Genomic DNA, 26884 nt, shown 5'->3' with positions numbered 1-26884 from the left:
GGGCAATTAGGGATAGGCAATAAATGCTTTCTTTGCCAGTGATGCCCACATCCCATGAATGAATGAAAAAAAATGGCGAATTGAAAATAACTAAACCTAATTGCTCAGCCAAGATGCTATCATCCACGCATCTGAACTCTTTTCCTATCTGCTCTCTACAAATGCCGAATGAACAGCTGCCTTAAGTTTTATACAAGCATGGCAATGAGTTTCATTACAAATCAACACACTTTATTTTCCAAAGTAGAAAAAAATATCGATACTACAGAATATACAGAGATTCCAAACTGGATGTGGTAATACTTGAACAGGTATCAGAGCCTGCGATGTTTTTACAGGTGGGGGATGGATGGGAGATTTGTTTTAAATTGAGAAACATGATCTTGCACAAACATGTTAACCGCCAGGGTGAGAAATAAACTTTGTGATTTCTCTCAGGTTCCATCCCTTGTTTTATGGAGACAAGCCATTGGAGATCCCTAGGGGATGTTTTAACTTGCACTGCATCAGGCTGATGACTTACCGATGACCCCTCTGTAATGATACGAGGAGCAGTGGCAGGCACACACTTTCTCCCCGTTGGGTGACGACAGTCCGTCCACTCCAAACCCCAGCCTCTTTTATAAAGACTAAACTAAGGGTCTGTACAAACACAAACTGTCCCACCATTACATTCACCATCAGCCCTTGGCTGCACCGAACCTTCATTTAAAAAAATCCAATGGAGTTTTCCCAGTCCCCTTTCAAAAATAAATCACAGCCATAGCTTGTTGCTTTCCATGGAAATTGGAAGGAACAACAGAACCTGATCCCTAAAGGCCAGTAAAATTCTGGAATTCCATGCAAGGAAGAATTGGAATTTGGCTTTTGCAGTCATGGTTAGTAGCTCTGCTACAGGTTGAGCAGTTCCCTGGTGGTCCAGTTAACCCCAGGTTAATTTTTCTTTTCCCCCATTTCGAGGTGTGAGCTCTGCCCATACCACTCATTGAGGTCTGCTGGCAGCGCGAACAATTGGGTTCAAACCACCCGCCCCACCCTGCACAGTCTCCGGGACCTGAGGAGCTCAGCAACTCCATAACAGACAAAAGAAAAGAGGATTATCAGCCTAATTAGTGCCAACTATGACTAAGTAACATTGTCCTTAAGGCAAGTGTTGTGCACACTGTGATATGCTAAACTGTGGGGTGTCCCAAGCATTTGCCATGACAACTTGCCCCTTGAAGCTGGCATGGACATCCGCCGTTCTATTGCTACCAAGCTGGACATGGACAAGTTGCCCAAACCGCACTGTGGACGGTCACTAGACATCATAGCTTCTCGAATGGGAAGAGGTGCTTCTCCTCCCCTTTCTGCTGTCTCCGGCTCTTCGTCTTCACCTTCATCTCCACCTCCTGCCTGTTCAAGGGCCACGAGGAGGTTATGTCGTTGACTGGGGCAGAATCACTGGGGCCTTCCTTGTTCGACGAGCAGCCTCTTCCCACTTCCTGACTTGAGCTCAGGGCAGCATCATCCTGGAAAAAAAAACAAAATTAAAAGGTTAAGGTTTATTTCTCGAGGGATAGAATTGAAAAGCTTGTTGAAGTTATGCTCAACTTGTATCAAACCTTGGCAAGGCCACACTAGGAATTATGTTCACGGTTCTGGATACAAAGGTGCAAAAAAGATTGATAAGCATGATACCAGAACTGAGAAATTATAACTAATCAGGTAAGAATGAACAGGCTCTTCAAAAGAGAGGACTGAGGGGTCACCTGATAGAGGTCTTTAAGATTATGAAGGGATATGTTAGGGTAGACATAGAGAAGATGTTTCTACTTGTGGGAGAGACCAGAATTAGGGAACAAACATAGAAGATGGTCACTAATAAATTCAATAGGGAATTCAGGAGAAATTTCTTTACCCAGAGTGTGATGAGAATGTAGAACTCACTACCACAGGGTGGTTGAGGCATTTAGAGGAAAACTACATGAGCATATGGAAGAAGAGAAGGATATGCTGACACGATATGATGAGGAAGGATGAGAAAGGGCTTGAGCGGAGCATAAATGCCAGCATGGACTGGTTGGGCTGAATGGCCTGTTTTTGTGCTGTATATTCTGTGTAATGTAATGCAATCAAAAAATTGGACTGTGAGCCAAAGGAGGAGACTTTAATCTGGGGTGACAAAAGGTTGTTCAGAGGTAGGTTTTAAAGAGGGTCCGAAAGGGGAGAGGTGGAGAGATGTAGAGAGGGAATTCTACAGTATGGGTCCAAGGTTATTGTCATCTAATAGAAGCTGTTGACAAGGCATTGGTGAGGTGACACCGATAACTTTTTAACCTCATGCACTAATTTTAGCAGAAAAGGCCTCGCACGCAGAATCCTGGTAAATGTACTTCACAGATGGATATTTAATGAACAAACATCTCTCAACACATGATAACCAGGGAAGTAAAGCACTCGTAACGATCAATAAACCCTGACACACTGCTTTTCATCTCACCATTTTACACAAGAATGACAATTTTAATAACGGAGGTGCTATCAGACCAGAAGCCAGTGTAGGTCAGTGAGCACAGGGATAATGGATGAATAGGACTTGGTGCGAGGAGCAGCAGAGAGTTGAATGAGCTGAGGTTTATGGAGGGTGGAAGATTTGAGGACGGATAGGAATAGTCACAACTGTGAATGACTACTAGAAAAGATCGGATGTCCACCAAAGCTACTAAGTATCATCACCTCATTCCATGACAATATGAAAGGCACAATTCAGCATAGCGGCGCCTCATCAGACCCCTTTCCTATCCTGAGTGGCGTGAAACAGGGCTGTGTTCTCGCACCTACACGGTTTGGGATTTTCTCCCTGCTGCTCTCGCATGCGTTCAAGTCTTCAGAAGAAGGAATTTTCCTCCACACAAGATCAGGTGGAAAATTGTTCAACCTTGCCCGTCTAAGAGCGAAGACCAAAGTACAGAAGGTCCTCATCAGGGAACTCCTCTTTGCTGACGATGTTGCATTAACATCGCACACGGAAGAGTGTCTGCAGAGACTCATCGACAGGTTTACGGCTGCCTGCAACGAATTTGGCCTAACCATCAGCCTCAAGAAAACGAACATCATGGGACAGGACATCAGAAATGCTCCATCCATCAATATCCGTGACCACGCTCTGGAAGTGGTTCAAGAGTTCACCTACCTAGGCTCAACTATCACCAGTAACCTGTCTCTCGTGCAGAAATCAACAAGTGCATAGGAAAGGCTTCCACTGCTATGTCCAGACTGGCCAAGAGAGTGTGGGAAAATGGCGCACTGACACGGAACACAAAAGTCCGAGTGTATCAAGCCTGTGTCCTCAGTACCTTGCTCTATAGCAGCGAGGCCTGGACAACGTATGTCAGCCAAGAGCAATGTCTCAATTCATTCCATCTTCGCTGCCTCCACAGAATCCTTGGCATCAGGTGGCAGGACCGTATCTCCAACACAGAAGTCCTCGAGGCGGCCAACATCCCCAGCATATACACCCTACTGAGCCAACGGCACTTGAGATGGCTTGGCCATGTGAGCTGCATGGAAGATGGCAGGATCCCCAAAGACACATTGTACAGCGAGCTCGCCACTGGTATCAGACCCGCCGGCTGTCCATGTCTCCGCTTTAAAGACATCTGCAAACGTGACATGAAGTTCTGTGACATTGACCACAAGTCGTGGGAGTCAGTTTCCAGTGATGGCCAGAGCTGGTGGACAGCCATAAAGGCGGGGCTAAAGTGTGGTGAGTCGAAGAGACTTAGCAGTTGGCAGGAAAAAAGACAGAAGCGCAAAGGGACAGCCAACTGTGTAACAGCCCCGACATCTGCAGCACCTGTGGAAGAGTCTGTCACTCTAGTATTGGCCTTTATAGCCACTTATAGCTCCACAAACCACTGACCACCTCCAGGCACTTACCCATTGTCTCTCGAGACAAGGAGGCCAAAGAAGAACGACAAAGGTACTCATAAAGGTTTCTGCAGATGGGATGAGGTGGGGTGGAAACAGGCCATATTACACAAGGAAAATAGACAATCTTGGTCATGAAGAGGATGTAGGATAGTAAAATCTTTTGCATCCACTTGGGAGAGCAGAACAGGGCCTCATCTGAAAGAAAGCACCTCCGACAGTGCAGCGCTCTCTCAGTACTGACCCTCCGACAGTGGAGACAGTGGCGTAGTCGTAATGTCAATTAGTAATCCAGAGGTTCAGGCTAATGCCCTGGAGACAAAGGTTCAAATCCCACCATGACATCTGGTGGAATTTAAATTCAATTTATTAAGAAATTCAACTGATTAATAAAAATCTGGAACTGAAAGCTAGTCTCAATGATGGTGCCATGAAACTATCATTGATTGTTGTAAAAACCCATCTGGTTCACTAATGTCCTTTAGGGCAAGAAATCTGCTGTCCTTACCTGGTCTGGCCTCCATGTGACTCCAGATCATTGCCCTCTGAAATGGCGTAGCCAGCCACTCAGTTGTCAAGGACAATTAAAGATGGGCAACAAATGTTGGCCTTGCCAGCAACACCCACATCCCATGAAAGAATAAAAAAACTTGCATTTATATAGCACCTTTGAGGATGTAAACATCCCCAGGTTCTTCACAAGAACACTAATCAAATAAAATCTGACACCAAGCCACATAAGTCTCATTAGTGCAAGCGACTAGAAGCTCGGTCAAAGTGGTAGGTTTCACAAGCGTCTTAAAAGGTGGACAGAGGGGTTTAGGAAGGAAATTCCAGAGCTTGGGACCTAGGTAGCGAAGGCATGACCACCAATGGTGGAGCGTTTAAAACAGGGTAGCACAAGAGTGCAGCGTTGGAGGAGCACAGATATCCCAGAGGGTTGTGAGACTAGAGGAGATAGGGAGGGGCGAGGCCATGGAAGGATTTGAACACAAGGATTAATTTGAGACAAGACGTGTGGTGAGTGTAGCTTGGGAGGAACAGCTGACTTTTGACTTACGTTTCCCCAACAATTTCCACCACCGGGGGATTTCCTCACCTCATGTCTGGGTCTGTTATAGACACATTGATAGAGATTGATCACAGTGATTGGTCAATAACTCCATTATCATTCAATCAAGTGACTACCAGGATGATAGAAGGTAAACCAGATGGACCATGGGCATTTTCCTGTGAGAAAACTGGGCTAGGAGAAAAAGCCTTGCAGTGATTACCTGCGTATTGTACCGTGCTTTTAACCTTTCCCTGATGAGCAGTCCTTTCACCAACAGCTTCCAGTTTCCCATTGTACGTTGCTCCCGTTTCTACACAACAAACACAGGCAGCTGATTTCAGTCAAACAAAACCAAAACAATTTAAAAAGTCTGGAATACTTCAATTAACAAGGTACTGGATGTCAGTGCTACAGATCAAATACTCACATTCCAGAGACTCAGATCATCATAAAGCAAATCAAGTACAGCACGGGGTCAGATACAGAGTAAAGCATTACATATTTTAATATTTTGCTTTATTTAAATATATTTCTATTTCCCACAATAGCCAGCCTGCAGTCTCTGAGAGTGAGAGGGAGTATGAGATCAATGATTTAGTACGAGTTTTGAGCTGCAGGCCTGTGCCCATTGGGAAGTGTGCTGAGATTACGCAACTCATCTCACGTCAAACACTTACAACCAGCAGAGAAGAGTTTCATCCCAGCAGGCATGTGGATTTGAATACAATTGTCAGCGTCTATCCCAGAATACCGACCCCCCGTTCCGCTCTGCTAGGGCAGGGATGCCTCACCTTTTGTTCTTTTCTCGCCATTTCTGCTTCATCCTCCTCACAAGCCGCCAGCAGAATCTCCACATGCTCTTCACAGACAACGTACCCGTCAATTCTGGGGGGGGGGGGAAAAAAAGAGGGTCGGGGGGTGGGGGTGCGGGGGGAGAGAAAAGGAGACAATTTAGTTTTTTTTCAAAATTCTTTCTGGCAGCTAACATAAAAGGGAATCCAAAAGTGTTCTCTAAGTATTTAAATAGTAAAAGGGCAGTAAAAGGAGGAGTGGGGCCGATTAGGGACTAAAAGGGGGATTTACATATGGAGATGGGGTCATGGCTGTCTTTACCAAGCAAGAAGATGCTGCGCAGGTCATGGTGAAAGAGGAGGTAATTCAGGCACCTGAAGGGTTTAAGATTGATAAGGAGGAGGTATTGGATAGACTGTCTGTACTTAAAGTGCATAAGACACCAGGACCAGATGAGATGCATCCAAGGATACTGAGAGAAGTGAGAGTGGAAATTGCAAAGGCACTGGCTGTAATCTTCCAGTCTTCCTCAGATTCAGTGGTGGTGGCAGAGAACTGGAGAATTGCAGATGTTACACCGTCGTTCAAAAAAAGGATGTAAAGATAAGCCCAGCAACGACAGGTCAGTTAGTTTAACTTCAGTGGTGGGGAAGCTTGTAAAAACAATAATTCAGGTCAAAATTAATCGTCACTTGGGCAAGTGCAGGCTAATTAAGGAAAGCCAGCACAGCTTTGTCAAGGGAAAATCATGTTTAACTAACTTGCTGGAGTTTTTTGATGAGGTAACTGAGAAGGTTGATCAGGGTAATGCTATTGTGGTATACATGGACATTTAAAAGGCATTGGTCAGACTTGCGAGCAAATTTATAGCTCACGGAATAAAAGAGAAAGTAGAAACATGGATACAAAATTGGTTGAGTGACAGGAAACAGAGAGTGGTGGTTAATGGATGTTTTTCATAATGAAGGAAGGTTTGTAGTGGAGTTCCTCAGGGTTCAGGGTTAGGACCCTTGATCTTCCTGATATATATTAATGACCTAGACCTTGGTGTACAGGGTAAAATTTCAAAATTTTGGGATGATACAAAATATGGAAGCATTGTGAACTGTGAGGAGGATAGTGTAGAACTTCAAAAGGACAGAGACAAGTTCGGTGGAATGAGTGGACAAGTGGCAGATGAAATTTAATGCAGCGAAATGTGAAGTGATTCATTTTGGTAGGAAGAACATGGAGAGATAATACAAAATTAAGGTGGTGCAGGAGCAGAGGGACCTGGGTGTATATGTGCATAAATCATTGAAGGTGGCAGGACAGGTTGAGATGCTGCCAGACCTGCTAAGTATTTCCAGCATTTCTTGTTTTTATTCCACATGAAGAGACATTAGGACTGGTGACCAAAAGTTTGATCAAAGAGTAGGTTTTAAGGAGTGTCTTAAAGATAGAGAGGTTTAGGAAGGGAATTCCAGAGCTTAGGACCTTAACAGCTGAAGGCACGGTCACCAATGGTGGAGTGAGGGAAATCAGGGATACCCGGGAGGGCAGAATTGGAGGAGCACAGAAATCTTGGAGGGTTGTAGGGCTGAAGGTTACAGAACCCTAGAAGATTTATAGCAAGCTTGCAGATGTTGCTGTGCCAGTACATTGTGGAACGTACATTGGATGCGAATGTCCCGAGTGGAAATCGAATCCTATCACTGCTGCCGCACTGTCAATGTTCAGTTTCCGGGCGACTCGGTTGATGTTGGGGACCCTCAGGTGCTTGCAGCCTACGGGAAGCATAGACGATCTGAAGAGATAGACATTCCCAAATTCATTCCGGGGGACCTTAAAGACGGCAGGAATGGTGAGAGAATCAGTATCGCCAATTAAGTACAGCCTTTAAAAAAAAAAAATCGACATTCTTTGTCCTCCCCCTTCACTCCCACCAATCTCCTTCCTGAGAACACACGTGATATCTAAGACAACCTTCACTCCTGCCAAACAGGCTGTGATACAAGTGTGAATCGAAACAGTGAGTATGAGTAAGCTAGTTGGACATTGAGGGCAGCACAACTAAACCCAATCCTGTCCTCGTTTGACTTTCTCTCACACACTTACTCAGGTCAGAGGCTGGGAATTCTGCAGCGAGTAACTCACCTCCCGTCTCCCCAATGCCACCATCTACAAGGCACAAGTCAGGAGTGTGATGGAATATTCTCCACTTGCCTGGATCGGTGCAGCTCCAACAACACTCAAGAAGCTCGACAGCATCCAAGACAAAGCAGCCCACTTGATTGACACCCCATCTACAAACATTCACTCCCTCCACCACTGACACACAGTGGCAGCAGTGTATACCATCTAGAAGATACACTGCAGCAGCTCACCAAGCCTCCTTCGACAGCACCTTCCAAACCCGCGACCTCTACCATCTAGAAAAACAAGGGCAGCAGATGCATGGGAACACCACCACCTGCAAGTTCCCCTCCAAGTCACACACCATCCTGACTTGGAACTATATCGCCGTTCCTTCACTGTCACTGGGTCAAAATTCTGGAACTCCCTTCCTAACAGCACTGTGGGTGTACCTACCTCACATGGACTCCAGCGGTTCAAGAAGGCAGCTCACCAGCACCTTCTCAGGGGCAGTTAGGGATGGCCTAGCCAGTGATGCCCACATCCCATGAACGAATTAAAAAAAAACTCATGGACTCACTCCAGTAAGTCTGGGCATAATAAGGAGCAGGAAACCTGGGTCAATGATTTCCTTATTTCAGGGTGCAGAAGTGAATTGTACAACCATTTCAAAAACAGCTGAGTCAGCCTGGACTGGGACTGAACCTGGTCTCCGTGGTTCAGTATCTCATTTGGTATTGCATTTGCATACTGGGACAACAGAAGAACGAATGGCCCCCCCAGTGTTGACAGGGACGGGTTTTGTGAGCTGGGGGCGTGGTGGCTGTGAAGGAGAAGTTTCAGCTGTGGGGAACAGACCCCACAGTTCTGCAGCTGCTAGTGGGGTGGAGTGATCCCTTACCCTGGGGAGGGTCTTTGGATGGGGGTGTGGGTCTGATGACAAGGAAGTAGGTAAGCTTGGGGGTCCTGGGGGACAGCACTCCTGCTCCTCCTGACCCACAAGCAATGCTGTAAAGGCACTAACCTCCCCCCTGAATCTGTCCTCACCTCCCTTCAACTGCTGGCTTTCCTAAGACCTGGGAAACCTGGCAAGCCAGGGTGAACATGCAAGGGAAGTGAGGATCGCAGTCTCATTATAATATTTAAATGGACAACCACCTCCTGTTCCCTTGTCCTTTCTCTGTTAAACCTGGAAGTGGATGGGTTGGAGGCAGTTTTGAGATTTTTTAAATTCTTACATCTCACCCGACCCCAACCCATTAGTTTTCAGGGGTTAAAACTGTCCCCAATATCCCCTTATCTAAGCCCCGGTCCTCTCTTCAAGGCTGGCGAGTGGCAGCTGTGCCTCAGTGTGTGGCACTCTCTCTCACCCAAGTCAGAAAGTATGTGTTCAAGTCCCACTCCAGAAACCTGAGCACCAAATCCAGGCTGACATTGCCAGTGCAGTTCTGAGGGAGTGCTGCACTGTCAGAAATGTTGTCTTTCAGACGCGACATTAAACAAGAGGCCCCCATCTACCCTCTCGGGTGGACCTAGAAGATCCCACAGCCACTATTTGAAGCGGGGGTTGGGGGGGGGGGGGGGGGGGGGGCTTGATGGTAAGATTTTTGCCAGCCAAAGGTATTAAAGGTCATGGAGCCAAGGCAAGTGGATGGAGTTGAGATTCAAATCAACCATGATCTCGCTGAATGGCAGAACAGGCTCAAGGGGCTGAATGGCCTCCTCCTGTTCCTAAGTAAGAAATAAATTGTAATCAGGAATATAAACCCAACCCCCTTCCCGCCCTGCAAAACGCATCCAAATGGTACACGCACCTTCCCATTGGTGGCGCTCGGAGGGCTATAGGGCTCTGTTTGCCAGTGCCCAAAAAGCCCAAGGTCATCCTTGTCTCGATCTTCCCAATTGGCCAATCGTGCTCGCCGTGCTCGGTTGGATTGGCTTTTCACCATCTGGAAAAGGAGGGGAGAGAAAGCTATTAATCCTCAGTTGCTGTCTGCCCTACCTAGTTACAACAACAACTTGCATTTATATAGTGCTTTTGACATAGTAAAACATCCCCAAGGCCCCTATCAGCGAAAAATTTGACACCAAGCCGCATAAAGAGATGTCAGGACATGTGATTGAAACTTGGTCAAACAGGTAGGTTTTAAGTAGTGGCAAAAGGAGGGGAGATAGGCAGAGAGGTTTACGGAGGGAATTCCAGAGCTTAGGGCCCAGGCAGCTGAAGGCACGGCTACCAATGGTGGAGCGATTAAAATCGGGGATGCTCATGAGGTCAGAATTAGAGGAGCGCAGAGATCTTGGAGGATTCAAGGGCTGGAGGAGATCAGAGATAGGGAGGACAAGGCCATGGAGAGCCTTTACGGAGCAAGCTGCTCAGGTACCAGGGTATGATAATATCAGGGTTAGCCTAGAGAGGCAAGATCTACAGTACCTTGCAGGGCACCTCTCCATCTCTCACCACGCGGGCCTCCTTCAGCCAGGTGTCCTTGGAATGAAGAGTGTGCACACAGTCTCTGAAACATTAAACAACAAACTGAATGAGTGAGAAGACAAATGTGTGTGTGTGTTTGTGCATCTGCATGTGTCTTGTGCACACCTACATATGTGCACTTCCGTACCTGCGTGTAGTGTTACCAACTGCACAAATCAACATACAATAGTTCAGGTCAAATGGTTCATTATAAAGGTCGGTGGAAGGCCTGGCTGACAAATACACTGGCCAGTGTGGGATGGAGAGGGCGGTTAGACCAGCGAGGTCCCTGGATCAACTCCTGCTCAGAGTTAGATGCACCATTACTAGGGACGGAATGAGGAAGAAAATAATCAGCCACTGGTTCTTGGCCTCTATCCAATCACCTCAGCTTGAAGAGATAGGGTGAGAGAGAATTTATAGAGAGAGACAGAGATAGAGGGAGAGAATTAGAGACAGAGAGACTAAGAAAGGGAAAGAATGAGAAAGAAGCAGAGGGAGAAATGGAGAGAAGGACACAGAGAGGGAGAGAAAAAGTGGGAATCACAGAGAGAGAGAGAATTAGAGAACATCTAGAGAGGGAGAGTGAAACAGAGAAAATCAGACAGAGAGAGGGAGAGAGTGTTTGCATGTGTTGGATGAAGACAGAATAGGGCATGGATGTGACGCCCACACAGTTGAATAGCCTCCCAACATTAACTGGCGAGGCTCATGCATGAAGAGTAGTTATTTGGGTTAAGATTCAGAGGGCAACCAATGGCCCCGGAACCCTTTCCCAGCAAGGATCTAAACTGTCAGGAGAGAAAATGAGAAAAGGCGTTGATCCTGAATTTTGGCTTTTTTTGATAGGCCCTTGAGAAGATCCAGTCAGCTGGCTGCGCTGGCAAACATCCTCACCTTGAATACACAGCCTCCGTTTTGCAGTAGCCCAGGATAGACGCTGTTGGGGGATACAGAGTCTCATACTTCAACAGATGCCTCTTCAGTACGTAGAGAGGGTGGTTTTTATACTCGGCCACAGATGTGGGCAATGGCCGATCGAGCATCTTGGCTTGCAGCTGTCAATAAGAGAAAGGCTACATTATATTACAGCACTGAACAGGCCATTCGGCCCTACTGGTCTATACTGGCATTTATGCTCCACACGAGCCTCCTTCCACTCTACTTCATCTCACTGTATCACCATATCCTTCTATTCCTTTCTCCCTCATGCATTTATCTAGCCTCCCCTTAAATGTATCTGTACTATTCATCTCAGCTACTCCCTGTGGTAGCGAGTTCCACATTCTCACCACTCAGGGTAAAGAGGTTTCTCCTGAATTCCCAATTGGATTTATTAGTGACTGTCTCATATTGATGGCCCCCTATTTCAGAATCAAAAAATGGGAGAAAGTTTAAAGTAAACTGATCTCAATTTCTGGTCTGTGATCATCAGTTAACTGATTTCAGCCAAGGTAGGGACATGGGGTTCAACAATTGGTTTCAGTGGGTGGATAAATTCTAAACTAATTTGCGGAGACAATTCGTGAACGAGTGGTCAATCTATGGAGTTGGCGAGACAGCAGAATCAGTTATTATTGATACATTCAAGAGTAAATTTGACAGCTTTCTTTCAGAAAATAATATTTTGTGCATCAGTATCTGAGTAATTTGAGACATGACGTGTGGTGAGTGTAGCTCAGGAGGAACTTTGGCCGATGGTTCCCAAAGCTCTCCACTTCTGGGGGTTTTCCTCACCTCATATCTGGGTCTGTTGTAGACTCATTGATAAGGATTGATCACTGTGGTGGTGATAACCCCATTATGATTGTATCATGGGACTACCAGGATGGTCGGGGGTGTACTAGATGGACCTGGGTCTTTTATTGTCTCACAGTTCCTATGAGTAAGGAGGGGATGGATGGGATGAGAGATGATCGGCCTGGGGGCCACACTCCAGATTGCTATATAGGGACTCCTGCTGGATAGAAGATGAGGAAAGGACTGTACTCGGTCGTGGTGGCCCTTATGAACAATCAGCCAGCTGGACACTCACCACCCAGGCTCACACATAACGAAATCCATGTTGTTAGAAACAAAACATCAAAATGTAAACCCAAACTACATTCAAATTGTTCCCTGCATCTCAAAAATGGCATGTTGCTTCCCCTCTTACTTGAATCTAGAGTAAGTGAAAGGGGAAAGGCTGAGCAAGTTTGACTTCATTTGCCAGATTCACAGAAAGGGAGAATGTTGAAAGTAAACTAGTCTCAATAGCAGAGAACTGTAATTTTTTAAAAAACACCCAAATCAAGTGTTTTGCCAGTGGCACACATCACTGAAAGGCCACAGAATAACCCTTTTGAGTACTCAAGCTCTTCTGGAACTTGAACGTTTGTTAACTGCCGACAATGAATTGGCCACTAGGCGCGAGGAAATGGAAGCAAACAATGGCCATGGAACTCATGCCTCATCACCATCAGGACAGAGAACTGGTGAAGACAATGCACCTCTATCAAGTCACCTCTCAGTCCACACTGCTTCAAAGTATATGCCACATACCTCCAGATCTTCCTCTTTCTGACGTTCTGTATGACTGCTTTTGTATGCTGCCAAAGTCTTATCCCACCACCCAGGGTCAGCGCGGTGCTTCCTTGTTGTGGTCATCCAAGCCACGTCATATCTCTGGGTAACATCTCTTACCCAACTCTCATTGTCAAAGCTGATGATGTAGGAAAGTGGTTTGGAAGCGTGTTTTGCACAGAGTTCCGGTTGGTTCAAAGTGTTGCGTACACAGTCAACTGCAACCCATTTCTCCTCTGCCTCTGCGTAAACCTCAATCCACTGATCTGAACCTTTTGAATATGGAGACACCTCACTCGTCAACCTCGTTCTTTCATCTCTGCTATCAGCTTTGGTCTTGTTGCATTTTGAAGGCCTTCGCTTACTTGGATTGGTTTTCCCTGGATCGTTCTGAAAGTCATCTTCGTCACTGTCCTCTGGACCCTTCTTGCACTTTGCTGTCCTGAAGATTGCACCCTTGCACTTTCCTTGGACTGTATGTCTTCCTTGGGGAGTCTTTGCTTGTGAAGGGACTCTCTTGCCCCGAGAAGCACTCCTGTTATCTCCATCTGAATAATTCCTGGAATCAGCAGAACCATCACTGATTTCAAAATCAGAATCGCTATCATCATCTTCAGTGTCTTCCTCTTTGTAAGATACTTTCGAAGCTACTCTCCGTCGACGGTCATTCTTTGGCCTTTGAGAGCCTGTTTTTTTGGACATTGTACATTCTTCATCCTCAAATCCAGATTCAGCTGAAGCTCCATCAAGATTCTTGACATTTTTACTTCTCCCTCTTGCATTTCTTCGTTGGTTCGCACATTCAGCCTGGTTCCTTTTGGATTCCTGTTGTGGCTTGTCTTCACCTTCAGTCAGGATCTTCAGTGAACCATCCTGCTCTCCCTCTGGTTTAATTACGGTGTCTCCCTTTGTTCCTTTCCCAGTCGCAGACTCACATTTAGTGTCTGTTGCTGAATTCAGAGTTTGCCGGGAATTATCTTTGCACTTGCTGCCTCTCGGGTTCTTCTAAAGAAAACAAAGAATAACTTAGAGCTGGAACCAAGTTCAGATGCACATTTCACAACTCAAAGCTCATGGGGTCAAGTCAACTTTATACCTTAACCTCCGCTCCTATTTTCTCTGGGACTGCTGGTGATAGAAGATGGCTGCAGCAGAGGCACTGGAGGGAGAGGAGGTTCGGGCTGGTGGTGTGGGGAAGGGTGTGGGCTGGTGCTGAGGGTCCCCTATCGGTACAAAGCCTGTGCGGTAGTCTGCACCTCTGGGGTCTCCCTCTAAGTTGCGAGGGTGCGCCGACACACAGCAATCGGGAATGTGCATCTCAGGGACCAAACAGGCTGCCACAAGCAACGTTCCCTTTCGGATGCACACACAGCAAACAGACGTTTGAGGGAACATTGGTCTCCCAGCCCCCTTTCTCTGCCACATTCCCAGACCAAGGAAACACTCTCCTCTTCACCTGATTTCCTGAGTTACCCTTCCCCTCTCCTTTGCCGTCCTAACCATTTACACCTCCTCTAGACCCATCTTTTGTTTGTTTACTTGTCCCATTACCATCCTCTTTTGCCTTACACCAGCATCCCTTTAGTCATTTAATCTCTCCTGCCTTCCACCCTAGCATAGACCTCTTTTGTTCTTTCCCATCCCAGACAAGGAGGAATAAAATTCAACCTCAGCAAAAGAACTTTTTAAAATTTCTACATTGCTTCTAAATAGAGAACCTCTTCACACAAAGGGGAGTGGAAATCTGGAATCCTCTCCCCCAAAAAAGTTGTCGAGTTTGGGGGAGTCAATTGGAGCTTTCAAGACTGAGATCGATAGATTTTTGTTGAGCAAGGATATTCAGGGTTATGGAACTAAGGTGGTAATGGAGTTAAGATACATATCTTTCTCTTTCTCTCTTTGGCCTCCTTGTCTCGAGAGACAATGGGTAAGCGCCTGGAGGTGGTCAGTGGTTTGTGGAGCAGCGCCTGGAGTGGCCATAAAGGCCAATTCTAGAGTGACAGACTCTTCCAGACGCTGCAAATAAAATTGGTTGTCGGGGCTGTTACACAGTTGGCTCTCTCCTTGCGCTTCTGTCTTTTTTCCTGCCAACAGCTAAGTCTCTTCGACTCGCCACACTTTAGCCCCGCCTTTATGGCTGTCCGCCAGCTCTGGCGATCACTGGCAACTGATACAGATACAGATCAACCATGATCTAACTGAACAGGGTCAACAAGCTGGATGAGCCCCTCCTGCTACTAGGAAGGCAAGGGGGGAAAAAAACGGTGAATTGAAAATAATTGGGTTGGGGTTTCTTACCGCTTTCAGATTTTCTTTAAATGTTACGGGTTGAAGAGAAATCACGAGGCGCGAGGCCAAGGGCAGAGTTCGAAGAATGATTAGAAACAACTGTTAAAACAAAACCAGGTTCATAAGTAAGATCACAGCCATTGGGATATGCAGAATACAAGAGCATGCAAATAATGGAAAAGTACAAAATCTTCCAAATCATCCGATTTTTTCATTGTTAATGATCGCTCATAGGACCAGTGTTCCAGCGAGGCACATAACTGGGGAAGCAGAGAAGGTTTTAAACTAGATAATGGGGCAAGGGATCAAATTTGGGAAGAAGATACATCAAAGAGTAGAGACAAGGCAAGAAAGGAAGGTATTAATATGGGAAATGATAAACAGAGCGTGACAGGAAGGGACAGAGTGTACAAATCTAAGAGTAAATCAGCAGATAAGGCTAGAGGTTACAAAAATAATAAAAAAGGACAAAACTAAAGGCTCTGTATCTGAATGCATGTAGCATTCAAAACAAAACAGATGAACTAAGAGCGCAAATAGAAATAAATAAGTACGATCTGATAGCCATTACAGAGACATGGCTGCAGGATGTCATAGATTGGGACCTGAATAGAAAATCATAGCCCTTCGGCCCAACAAGTCTGCGCCGACCATCAACCACCCATTTATACTGATCCTACATTAATCCCATTTTTACCTCTCACATCCCCCTTCCCTCAATTCTCCTATCACCTACCTACACTAGGGGCAATTTTTTACAATAGCCAATTTACTTATCAACCTGCAAGTCTTTGGCATGTGGGAGGAAACTGGAGCACCTGGAGGAAACCCATGGGGTCACAGGGAGAACTTGCAAACTCCGCACAGGCAGTACCCAGAATCGAACCCGGGTCGCTGGAGCTGTGAGGCTGTGGTGCTAACCACTATGCCGCCTTATATTGAATATTAAAGGGTACATGACATTGAGGAAGGAAGGAAGGAAGCGAGAAAAATGTGGAGGGGTAGCTCTGTTAATTAATGATGATATTAGCGCAATATAGAGGGTTGACCCAAGTTCAGGAAACCACGAAGCAGAAGCAGTTTAGGTAGTAACCACACGGTAGGACAGAGTATAAAGGAAGAAATAATGGGAGCTGGTCAGAAAAGTATGCCGATAATCATGGGGGATTTTAATCTACATATAGATTGAAAAATCAGATGGGCAAAGATAGCCTAGAAGAAGAGCTCGTAGAATCTTTTCGGGATAATTTATTAGAACAGCACGTTCTGGAGCCAACCAGCGAGCAGGCTATACTAGACCTGGTATTGTGCAACAAGATAGGATTAATTAATGACCTCATAGCGAAGTCGCCCCTAGGCAGCAACGATCATAATATGATTGAATTTTACATTCCGTTTGAGGGAGAGAAGAGTGGGTCCAAGACTAGTATTTTAAATTTAATAAGGACAATTATGAGGGCATGAAAGCAGAACTAGCTAAAGTGAACTGGCAAATTAGGTTAAGGGATAGGCCAATAGAGATGCAGTGGCAGACATTTAAGGGGATATTTCAGAGTACACAGAATAGATACATTTCAACGAGAAAGAAAAATTCCAAGGGGGGACCCGCCATCTGTGATCAACTAAAAAGTTAAAGATAATATCAAAATTAAAGAAAAAGCATATAATTGCACAAAGACAGGTGGCAGGTCAGAAGATTTGACAGAATATAAAAAAACAAAGAATAACTAAAAGATTGATGAGGAGGGAAAATTAGAGTACGAGAGAAAGCTAGCTGGAAATATAAAAACAGATAATAAGCATTTCTATAGATATTTTTAAAAGAAAAGACTTAAACTCAGCATTGGTCCTGTTGAAAGTGAGTTTGGGGAATTAATAAGGCAAAATAAGGGGAAGGCAGATGAATTGAACAGGTATTTTGCATCAGTCTTCACTATAGAGGATACAAGTAACATCCCAGAAATAGCTGTAAATCAGGAAAAGGAAGGGAGGGAGGAACTCAAGAAAATTACAATCACCAGGCAAGTGGTACTGAGCAAATTGTTGGAGCTGCGGGCTGACAAGTCCCCGGGTCCTGATGGACTTCATCCTAGGGTGTTAAAAGAAGTGGCTAGTAGGATAGTTGATGCGTTGGTTTTAATTTTCCAAAATTCCCTAGATTCAGGGAAGATTCCATTAGACTGACCTTGACTAGACCTTGGTGTACAGGGCACAGTTTCAAAGTTGGCAGATAATACAAAACTTGGAAGCATTGTAAACTGTGAGGAGAATAGTGTAGAACTCCAAAAGGGCAGACAGGTGGCAGATGAAGTTCAATGCACAGAAATGTGAAGTGATTCATTTTGATAAGAAGAACATGGAGAGATAATAAAAAATAAAGGGCACAATTCTAAAGGGGGTGCAGGAGCAGAGGGACATGGGTGTATATGTGCATAAGTCATTGAAGAACAAAGAACAGTACAGCACAGGAACAGGCCATTTGACCCTCCAAGCCTGCGCCGATCTTGATGCCTGCCGAAACTAACACCTTCTGCACTTCCGGGGCCCATATCCCTCTATTCCCTTCCTATTCATATATTTGTCAAGATGTCTCTTAAACGTCGCTATCGTATCTGCTTCCACCACCTCCCCTGGCAACAAGTTCCAGGCACTCACCACCCTCTGTGTAAAAAACTTGCCCCGCACATCCCCTCTAAACGTTGCCCCTCGTACCTTAAACCTATGTCCCCTAGTAACTGACTCTTCCATCCTGGGAAAAAGCTTCTGACTATCCACTCTGTCCATGCCGCTCATAACTTTGTAAACCTCTATCATGTCGCCCCTCCACCTCCGTCGTTCCAGTGAAAACAATCCGAGTTTTTCCAACCTCTCCTCATAGCTAGTGCCCTCCAGACCAGGCAACATCCTGGTAAACCTCCTCTGTACCCTCTCCAAAGCCTCCACGTCCTTCTGGTAGTGTGGCGACCAGAATTGCACGCAATATTCTAAGTGTGGCCTAACTAAGGTTCTGTACAGCTGCAACATGACTTGCCAATTTTTATACTCTATGCCCCGACCGATGAAGGCAAGCATGCCGAATGCCTTCTTGACTACCTTATCCACCTCCGTTGCCACTTTGTGACCTGTGGACCTGTACGCCCAGATCTCTCTGCCTGTCCATACTCCTAAGGGTTCTGCCATTTACTGTATACCTCCCACCTGCATTATATCTTCCAAAATGCATTACCTCACATTTGTCCGGATTAAACGCCATCTGCCATTTCTCCGCCCAAGTCTCCAACCGATCTATATCCTGCTGTATCCTCTGACAATCCTCATCATTATCCGCAACTCCACCAACCTTTGTGTCGTCCGCAAACTTACGAATCAGACCAGCTACATTTTCCTCCAAATCATTTATATATACTACAAACAGCAAAGGTCTCAGCACTGATCCCTGCGGAACACCACTCGTCACATCCCTCCATTCAGAAAAACACCCATCCACTGCTACCCTCTGTCTTCTATGACCGAGCCAATTCTGTATCCATCTTGCCAGCTCACCTCTGATCCCGTGTGACTTCACCCTTTGCACCAGTCTGCCATGCGGGACCTTGTCAAAGGCTTTACTAAAGTCCATATAGACAACATCCACCGCCCTTCCCTCATCAATCATCTTCGTCACTTCCTCAAAAAACTCAAATCAAATTAGTAAGACACGACCTCCCCTTCACAAAACCATGCTGTCTCTCGCTAATAAGTTTGTTTGTTTCCAAACGGGAGTAAATCCTGTCCCGAAGAATCCTCTCTAATAGTTTCCCTACCAGACGTAAGGCTCACCAGCCTATAATTTCCTGGATTATCCTTGCCACCCTTCTTAAACAAAGGAACAACATTGGCTATTCTCCAGTCCTCTGGGACCTCACCTGTAGCCAATGAGGATGCAAAGATTTCTGTCAAGGCCCCAGCAATTTCTTCCCTTGCCTCCCTCAGTATTCTAGGGTAGATCCCATCAGGCCCTGAGGACTTATCTACCTTAATGCTTTGCAAGACACCCAACACCTCCTCCTTTTTGATAATGAGATGACTGAGACTATCTGCACTCCCTTCCCTAGGCTCATCATCCACCAATTCCTTCTCCTTGGTGAATACTGATGCAAAGTACTCATTTAGCACCTCGCCCATTTCCTCTGGCTCCACGCATAGATTCCCATCCCTGTCCTTGAGTGGGCCAACCCTTTCCCTGGTTACCCTCTTGCTCTTTATATATGTATAAAAAGCCTTGGGATTTTCCTTAATCCTGTTTGCCAATGACTTTTCATGACCCCTTTTAGCCCTCCTAACTCCTTGCTTAAGTTCCTTCCTACTGTCTTTATATTCCTCAAGTGCTTCATCTGTTCCTAGCCTTCCAGCCCTTACAAATGCTTCCTTTTTCTTTTTGACTAGGCTCACAATATCCAGTGTTATCCAAGCTTCCCGAAACTTGCCAAACTTGTCCTTCTTCCTCACAGGAACATGCTGGTCCTGGATTCTGATCAGCTGACGTTTGAAAGACTCCTACATGTCAGATGTTGATTTACCCTCAAACAGCCACCCCCAATCTAAATTCTTCAGTTCCTGCCTAATATTGTTATAATTAGCCTTCCCCCAATTTAGCACCTTTACCCAAGGACTACTCTTATCCTTATCCACAAGTACCTTAAAACTTATGGAATTATGGTCACTGCTCCCGAAATGCTCCCCCACTGAAACTCCGACCACCTGGCCGGGCTCATTCCCCAATACCAGGTCCAGAATGGCCCCATCCTTAGTTGGACTATTTACATATTGTTTCAAGTATGGTGGCGGAACAGGTTGAAACAGCAGTTAATAAAGCATACAGTATCCTGAGCTTTATTAATAGGGGCATAAAGTACAAGAGCAAGGAAGATACGTTAAACTTGTATAAGACACAAGTTCATCCTCAGCCAGAGTATTGCGTCCAATTCTGGGCGCTGCACATTAGGAAAGAATTGAGGGAATTGGAGAGAGTACAGAAAAGATTCAGGAGAATGATTCCAGTGATGAGGAATTTCAGTTATGAAGATAGATTGGAGAAGTTAGGACTGTTTTCCTTGGAGAAGAGAAGGCTGAGAGGTGATTTGATAGAGGTATTCAAAATCATGAGAAGTCTGGACAGAGTAGATAGAGAGAGACTGTTCCCACTCATGAAAGGATCGAAAACGAGAGGGCACAGATTTAAAGTATTTGGTAAGAGAAGCAAAGGTGATATGAGGAAAAACCTTTTCATGCAGCAAAACCTTAACAATCAGAGCAGCCATGTTTTTGTTGAATGGCAGAGCAGGCTTGAGGAGCCAAGTGGCCTACTCCTGCTCCTAAATCATATGTTCATGATCTCATGTTTCTCCAATATCTTGGCACTCGTCATTTCTCTTGGTGTGTCTCATGGTCAAAAAAACAAGACAAGCTTCTCCACCCTTTTCCTGCTAAGTGTCTCCTGTTGATGGAAACGAAGGAATATGGCACGGGTGGAGTAAGGGGAATGGATGCCGAGGCTTGGGAGGTGGAGAGAGAGAGAGGGGGGGGGGGGCGGAGAGAGGGGGGGGGGCGGAGAGAGAGAGAGGGGGCGGAGAGAGAGAGAGGGGGCGGAGAGAGAGAGAGGGGAGAGATGGACAGTGAAGGATCGAGGAAGAGGGATAGAGGGAATAAAAAGAGAGGGAGATAACAAGTGTGGGGGCAAGAGATAGAACAAGAGAAAAATAAGGGAACGGGGCAGACGGGGGATGGAAGAGAGAGATGGGGGACAGGAGAGAGAGAGAGAGAGAGAGAGAGCAAGAGGGAGAATGAGGAAGAGGGATAGAAGCAACAGAAGAGGACAGCGCAAGTGGGGGGTGAGTCAGAAAGTGAGGCAAGACAGGGGGAAGCGAGCGAGCAGGGGCGGAGAGAGAGCATGCAAGGGCGAAGAAGGGACAGCGGGAAAGAGAGGAGGGGAAGGAGGAAAAAAGATGGGACACAGAGTCCAGGTGTAATGGGGGAGGGAAGGGTTAGGGGCTATGGTCGCTTGGATTTTATTTTTCCTGGTGTCTGATTGGTTTCTATCTGATTATTTTACTTCTGTGTTTCTACTGTTTCTGAAAGTAGGAGCAGGAGAGAATTCAGCCATGATGTATATTATTATATTAATTAACTGTAACCAGAGTGTTATGTCCCAAATCACTGCAATCAGGAGCAGTGTGATAAAAGTCCCCTCTGCCGGCTGTAGGGTTCTTACAGGGAACAAATGCGGCCGTGTGCACAACACTGGCCCTTTTCCTGCACTAAACTGGCCATTGGATGTGTACAGGGGTAGGAGATGGAGGGTGGAAGAGATGAAGAGAAGGGGGCGTTGGGGAGAGGGGGAGGATTGGGGAGGGAGGAGGAGGTGATCCTATTTGGTAAGGGCTAAGGCAGCCTTTTGGAGTGCAAAGTACAGAGAACTCAGCGATGCATCGTTGCTGGTTACGCAGAGAATACACACATGAACCATTTCTTGCTCATTCTTCGCACAGCGGCTGCTGAATCTCTTCTTCAGCACCGTGAGCAGAGTGTCCGTCTCATCATTGGGGAGGGAGGGGTCAAACTCAAAGGCTGACACAAACCTGTTAACAGAAAAAGACTAAAGTTAACGATGAACTGGGTGATAACAGATACTGAGCTGCATTACTAGAGGGACGAAGCTGAAATGAAAAGATGGTTGCTGTACCGGGCAATGTCCAGACACCTTTGGAGTCCATTGTATTTCTGGTCAAAGGAACAGAAGGAGGCCATTTAGCCCCTAAAGCCTGTTCCAGCATTCAACTACATCAGGCTGTTCTGTGACTCAACTCCATTTAACTGCCTGTGCTCCATATCCCTTAATATACTTACCCAACAAAAATCAATCTCAGTTTCAACATCTTCAATTGACCCCCAGCATCCACAGTTTTTTTGTGGGAGAGAGTTCCAGATTTCCACTACCCTTTGTGTGAAGAAGTGCTTCCTGACATCACCCCTAAACAGCCTGGCTCTAATTATAAGGTTATTCCCCCTTGTTCTGGATTCCCCAGAAGAGGAAACAGTTTCTGTGTCTACCCATATATCATTTAAACACCTCCATCAGATCACCTGTCAACCTTCTATACTCGAGGGATTACAAGCCCAAGACATGCAACCTGGCCTCAATTTTAATCCTTTAAGCCCCAATAGAATTCTCTTGAATCCAAGGTCAAAATATCTGAAGTGTAGTGCCAAAACCTTTTCACTAAAATTTATTCACTTCATGGGATGTGGGCATCGCTGGCAAGGACAGCATTTGTTACTCATCCCTAATTGCCCTTGACAACTGAATTCAGAGGGCAGTTAAGAGTCAACCACATTGCTGTAGGTCTGGAGTCACCTGCAGGCCAGACCAGGTAAGGATGGCAGATTTCCTTCCCTAAAGGACATTAGTGAACCAGATGGGTTTTTACGACAATCGGTGGTAGTTTCATGGTTACCATTACTGAGACTGGCTTTCAATTCCAGATTTTTTCCCAGAATTTAAATTCCACCAACTGCTGTGGTGGGATTTGAAATCAGTGTTTCCACAGTATTAGTTTGGGTTTCTGGATTACTAGCCCAGCGACATTACCACTACGCCACCATCTCCCCAACTGAACATAGTACTCCTGCTGGGGTCCGACCAAGAATCTGTACAACTGAAGCATCACTTTCTCCCCTTTGTATTCCATCACCCTTCAGATAAAGGACAATGTGGGAAGGGTATAACTATATTGGGAGTAGTGGAGAAGGAGCGTCCATAATGATGCCAATTGATTCTGGAGAAAGATCATGGAAATTGGACTTGTTTCTGATTGAATTCAACTAGCTCAGTACAAGTCAGAAATGGGCCTGCTCCCAGTGGCTCAGTATCACAGCAAGGGGAGGGGATATTTATAAACAGCTCTCAGGAGAACTGGATGCTATAGGACCCAATTTCTCAGAACTATTTAGCTTTGGTTAGTAGAAAGGTTGTTAATCACCAAACCCTGGGTAGAACTGGCCACTTTCCTGGTAAAAATGACTCAATTTTAAAATTCTCATCCTTGTTTTCAAATCCTTCCATTGCCTCACCCCTCCCTATCTCTGTAATCTCCTTCAGCTCCACAACCCTCAGACCTCTGCGCTCCTCCAATTCTGGTCTTTTGACCATTCCAGACTTTAATCGTGCCACCGTTGGTGTACGTGCCTTCAGCTGCCTTGGTCCCAAGCTCTAGAATTCCCTCTCTACCTCTCATTCCTGCTTTTAGTCACCTTGGGAGGTGATAGACATGCCACACTCATTGGCTTACCACTTGAGCAGATTGGAGATGTACGAAATCTCCACGCAGCCAGCTGGTACCTTGGCGAGTTCGGCAGGTATCAGGGACAGCGCCATGGCCCGAAGCTCCGGCTCATTGCACGTCCTGTTCCGGAACATACCGTTGGCCAACAGACACAGAAGGTGCACCTGCAGCAGGAAGGACAACCAAAAGATCAAAGGTTGCAAATTCAGCAGTAGGTATATCACAGTATTTACAGTACAGAAACATGCCATTCGGCAAACCAGACAATGCTGGTGTTTGTGCTCCACACTAGCCTCTTCCCATCCTACTTCATCTCACCCTATCAAGATGTCTTTCTATTCTTTTCTTCCTCATGTTTACCTAGCTTCCCCTTAAATGCATCTATACTATTCACCTCAACTACTCCAGTGAGTTCCCCATTCTCACCACACTTTGGGTATAGAGGTTTCTCCTGAAATCCCTACTGGATTTATTAGTGATTTTCTTATATTTATGGCTTCTAGTTCTGGTCTCCCCCACAAGTGGAAACATCTTCTATAAAAACCCCTTCCATTTGTTTGTGGGAACTTGCTATATGTAAATCTTCTCTTTTCTAGAAAAGAGTCCCAGCCTGTTCAATCCATCCCGATTGGTATATATAGAATAGAATGATACAACAAAGGGCATTCAGCCCATCGTGCCTGTACTGGCTCTTTAGTAGTGCTATCCAGTTAGTCTCACTCCCCTGCTTTTTCCCCATGGGAGCATTTTTCCCCCCCAATCAAGTACTTATCCAAATCTCTTTTGAAAGTTATTACTGAATCTGCTTCCACCGCCCTTTCAGGCAACGCGTTCCAGATCACAACTTGCTGCGAACATAAATATTTCCTCATGTCACCTCTGGTTCTTTTGTCCATTACCTTAAATCTGTGTCCTCTGGTTACCAACCCTCCTGCCACTGGAAACAGTTTCTCCTTATTTACTCTATCAAAACCCTTCATGATTCTTAACACGTTGTTCCTGATATATATTATTGACATAGCCCTTGGTGCACAGAACACAATTTAAAGGTTTGCGGATGACATGAAACTTGGAAGCATTGTGAACAGTGGGGACGGCAGTGTAGTACAGGGGTGTCCAACCTTTTTGCGTGGGGGGCCACATTACAATTTTTGTCTTAAATAGGGGGCCGGTGAGACAATTTTGGAAAGATAAAGGTATTAAAATTTATCATACTATTAATCAAAACAACAACAAAGCTGCATTTTTGTGAAGAAGCTTTAAATAAGATTAATTTATTGACTTGCTTTCTCATCACTAAATTAGACACGGATTTAGTGAGCTATCTGGCATTTTGTGCTTGCACGAGTAGTCAATATCGCTACAAGAATTGTGTGGAGATTTCCGGATAGATGTCCATCTGTCAGGAGTGATCTTGATTACTCTCTCTGTCTGTGTTCCCCCGCTCTCTGTGTGTCCCCCCCCCACCCCCCAAGCTCTGGCTCTCTGCCCTCTTCCTCTCTTGCTCTCTCCCTTCCCCCTCTCTCGCTCTCTGCCCTCCCCCCCCACCCCCCTGACTTTTATTCAAAAGCCCACCGGAAAACCCCGAATCGGTCCGATGTTGGGTAGCACGCTCCTGCTTCAGCACCTGTCGGTTGTGAAACTGACTGCGTAATTTTTTTTTAAAGCCGGTCTGAGAGACGACGACAATGGAAAATTTATCATCTCTGAAATACATCCGCCAGCTGGATGGAAACCTTTGGCGGGCCGGATCTAGGCCCGTGGGCCGTATGTTGAACAACCCTGGTGCAGAACTTCAAAAGGACATAGACAGGTTGGTAGAATAGAGAGACAAGTGGCAGATGAAATTTCATGTTGAGAAGTCTGAAGTGATATATTTTAGTACGAAGAATGCAGAGTGACAATATAAAATAAAGGGTACAATTCTAAAGTGGGTACAGGAGCAGAGGGACCCGAGTGCATATGTGCATAAATCATTGAAGGTGGCAGGACGGATTGAGAGAGGGGTTAATAAAGCATACAGTATTTATTAATAGGGGCACTGAGTACAAAAGCAAGGACGTTATGTTAAAATTGTATAAAACACTGGTTCGGCCTCAACTGGAGTATTGCATCCAGTTCTGGGCACCACAATTTAGGAAAGATGTGAAGGTATTAGAGAGAGTGCAGAAAAGATTCATGAGAATGGTTCAGTTACGAAGATAGATCACAGAAGTTGGGACTTGATTTCCTTGAAGAGAAGGTTGAGAGGAGATTTGATAGAGGTGTTCAAAATCATGAGGGGTCTGGATAGAGTAGATATGGCAAAACTGTTCCCATTGGTGGAAGGATCAAGAACAAGAGGGCACAGATTTAAAGTAATTGGTGAAAGAAACCATGGCAACATGAGGAAAAACATTTACATGCAGCGAGTGGTTAGGATCTGGACTGCACTGCCTGAGAGTGTGATGGAGGCAGGTTCAATTGAGGCTTTCAAGAGGGAATTGGATTATTATTGAAAAGGAAGAATGTGCAGGGTTACAGGGAGAAGGCACAGAAGTGGCACTAGATAAACTACTCTTTTGGAGAGCCAGCATGGACGTGACGGGCTTAATGGCCTCCTTCTGTGCTGTAACAATCCAGTGAGATTGTGTGATCAAATCTCCCCTTCGTACTGATGAAAGGTCATCGACCTGAAACGTCAAGATCCCACAAACAGCAGTAAATGACCAGATAATCTGTTTTAGTGATATTGGTTGAGGAATAAATATTAGTCCAGGACACCTGGGAGAACTCCCCAGCTCTTCTTCAGATTTAAAGTATTTGGTAAGAGAAGCAAAAGTGACATGAGGAAAAACTTTCTCACGCAGAAAACGGTTAAGGTCTGGAATGCGGTGCCTGAGAACGTGGTGGAGGCAGGTTCAATTGAAGCATTCAAAAGGGAACGAGACAGTTATATGAAAAGGAAGAATATGCAGGGTTACGGGGAGAAGGCACGGGAATGGAACTGAGGGAATTGCTCTTTCGGAGAGCCGGTGCGGACACCGAGCTGAATGGCCTCCTTCCGCACTGTAACAATTCTGTGATTCTTCCAATAGCGGCCATGAAATCTTGTACCGAGAGGGCAGATAGGGCCTTGGTTTGATGCCTCACCTGTAAAACGACACCTCTGGCAGTGCAGCACTCCCTCAATACAGCATTGGCAGTGTCAGCCTGGATTATGGTGTCTAGAATGGGACTTGAACCCACAGTCTCATGACTCAAGAGGCGAGATTGCTTCCCACTCTGGCACAGTGTGTCAGTCAACATGTGTCATAGAGATCCCTCCTCTCCTGAAGGTGCTGACTCTCAGTGGAGTACAGGTTCCATGGGCATAGTCAGCCCCTC

General features: G+C 45.7%; 1 protein-coding gene across 1 annotated transcript in view; it reads right to left on the bottom strand.

The window, feature by feature from the left end:
- Positions 1 to 209: 209 nt before the first annotated feature.
- The window catches only part of xpc (xeroderma pigmentosum, complementation group C), a 40070-nt gene continuing 13395 nt past the window's right edge, over positions 210 to 26884 (bottom strand). Inside the window, exons 6-16 of the mRNA XM_068052190.1 lie at positions 23525 to 23682; positions 21694 to 21814; positions 15207 to 15296; positions 12888 to 13913; positions 11244 to 11404; positions 10308 to 10389; positions 9688 to 9822; positions 7413 to 7582; positions 5758 to 5851; positions 5187 to 5276; positions 210 to 1511 (exon numbers count right to left, since the gene is read on the bottom strand). Of these exons, the coding sequence (XP_067908291.1) occupies positions 1308 to 1511; positions 5187 to 5276; positions 5758 to 5851; positions 7413 to 7582; positions 9688 to 9822; positions 10308 to 10389; positions 11244 to 11404; positions 12888 to 13913; positions 15207 to 15296; positions 21694 to 21814; positions 23525 to 23682 (2331 nt within the window). The 3' untranslated portion in view covers positions 210 to 1307. The remainder of the gene's footprint in view (positions 1512 to 5186; positions 5277 to 5757; positions 5852 to 7412; positions 7583 to 9687; positions 9823 to 10307; positions 10390 to 11243; positions 11405 to 12887; positions 13914 to 15206; positions 15297 to 21693; positions 21815 to 23524; positions 23683 to 26884) is intronic.

This window comes from Heterodontus francisci, chromosome 19 (genome assembly GCF_036365525.1).
Source record: "Heterodontus francisci isolate sHetFra1 chromosome 19, sHetFra1.hap1, whole genome shotgun sequence".
NCBI lineage: Eukaryota > Metazoa > Chordata > Chondrichthyes > Heterodontiformes > Heterodontidae > Heterodontus > Heterodontus francisci.
Note: the sequence above shows the minus strand (reverse complement) of the source record. Positions and strands in the feature narration are given on the sequence as shown.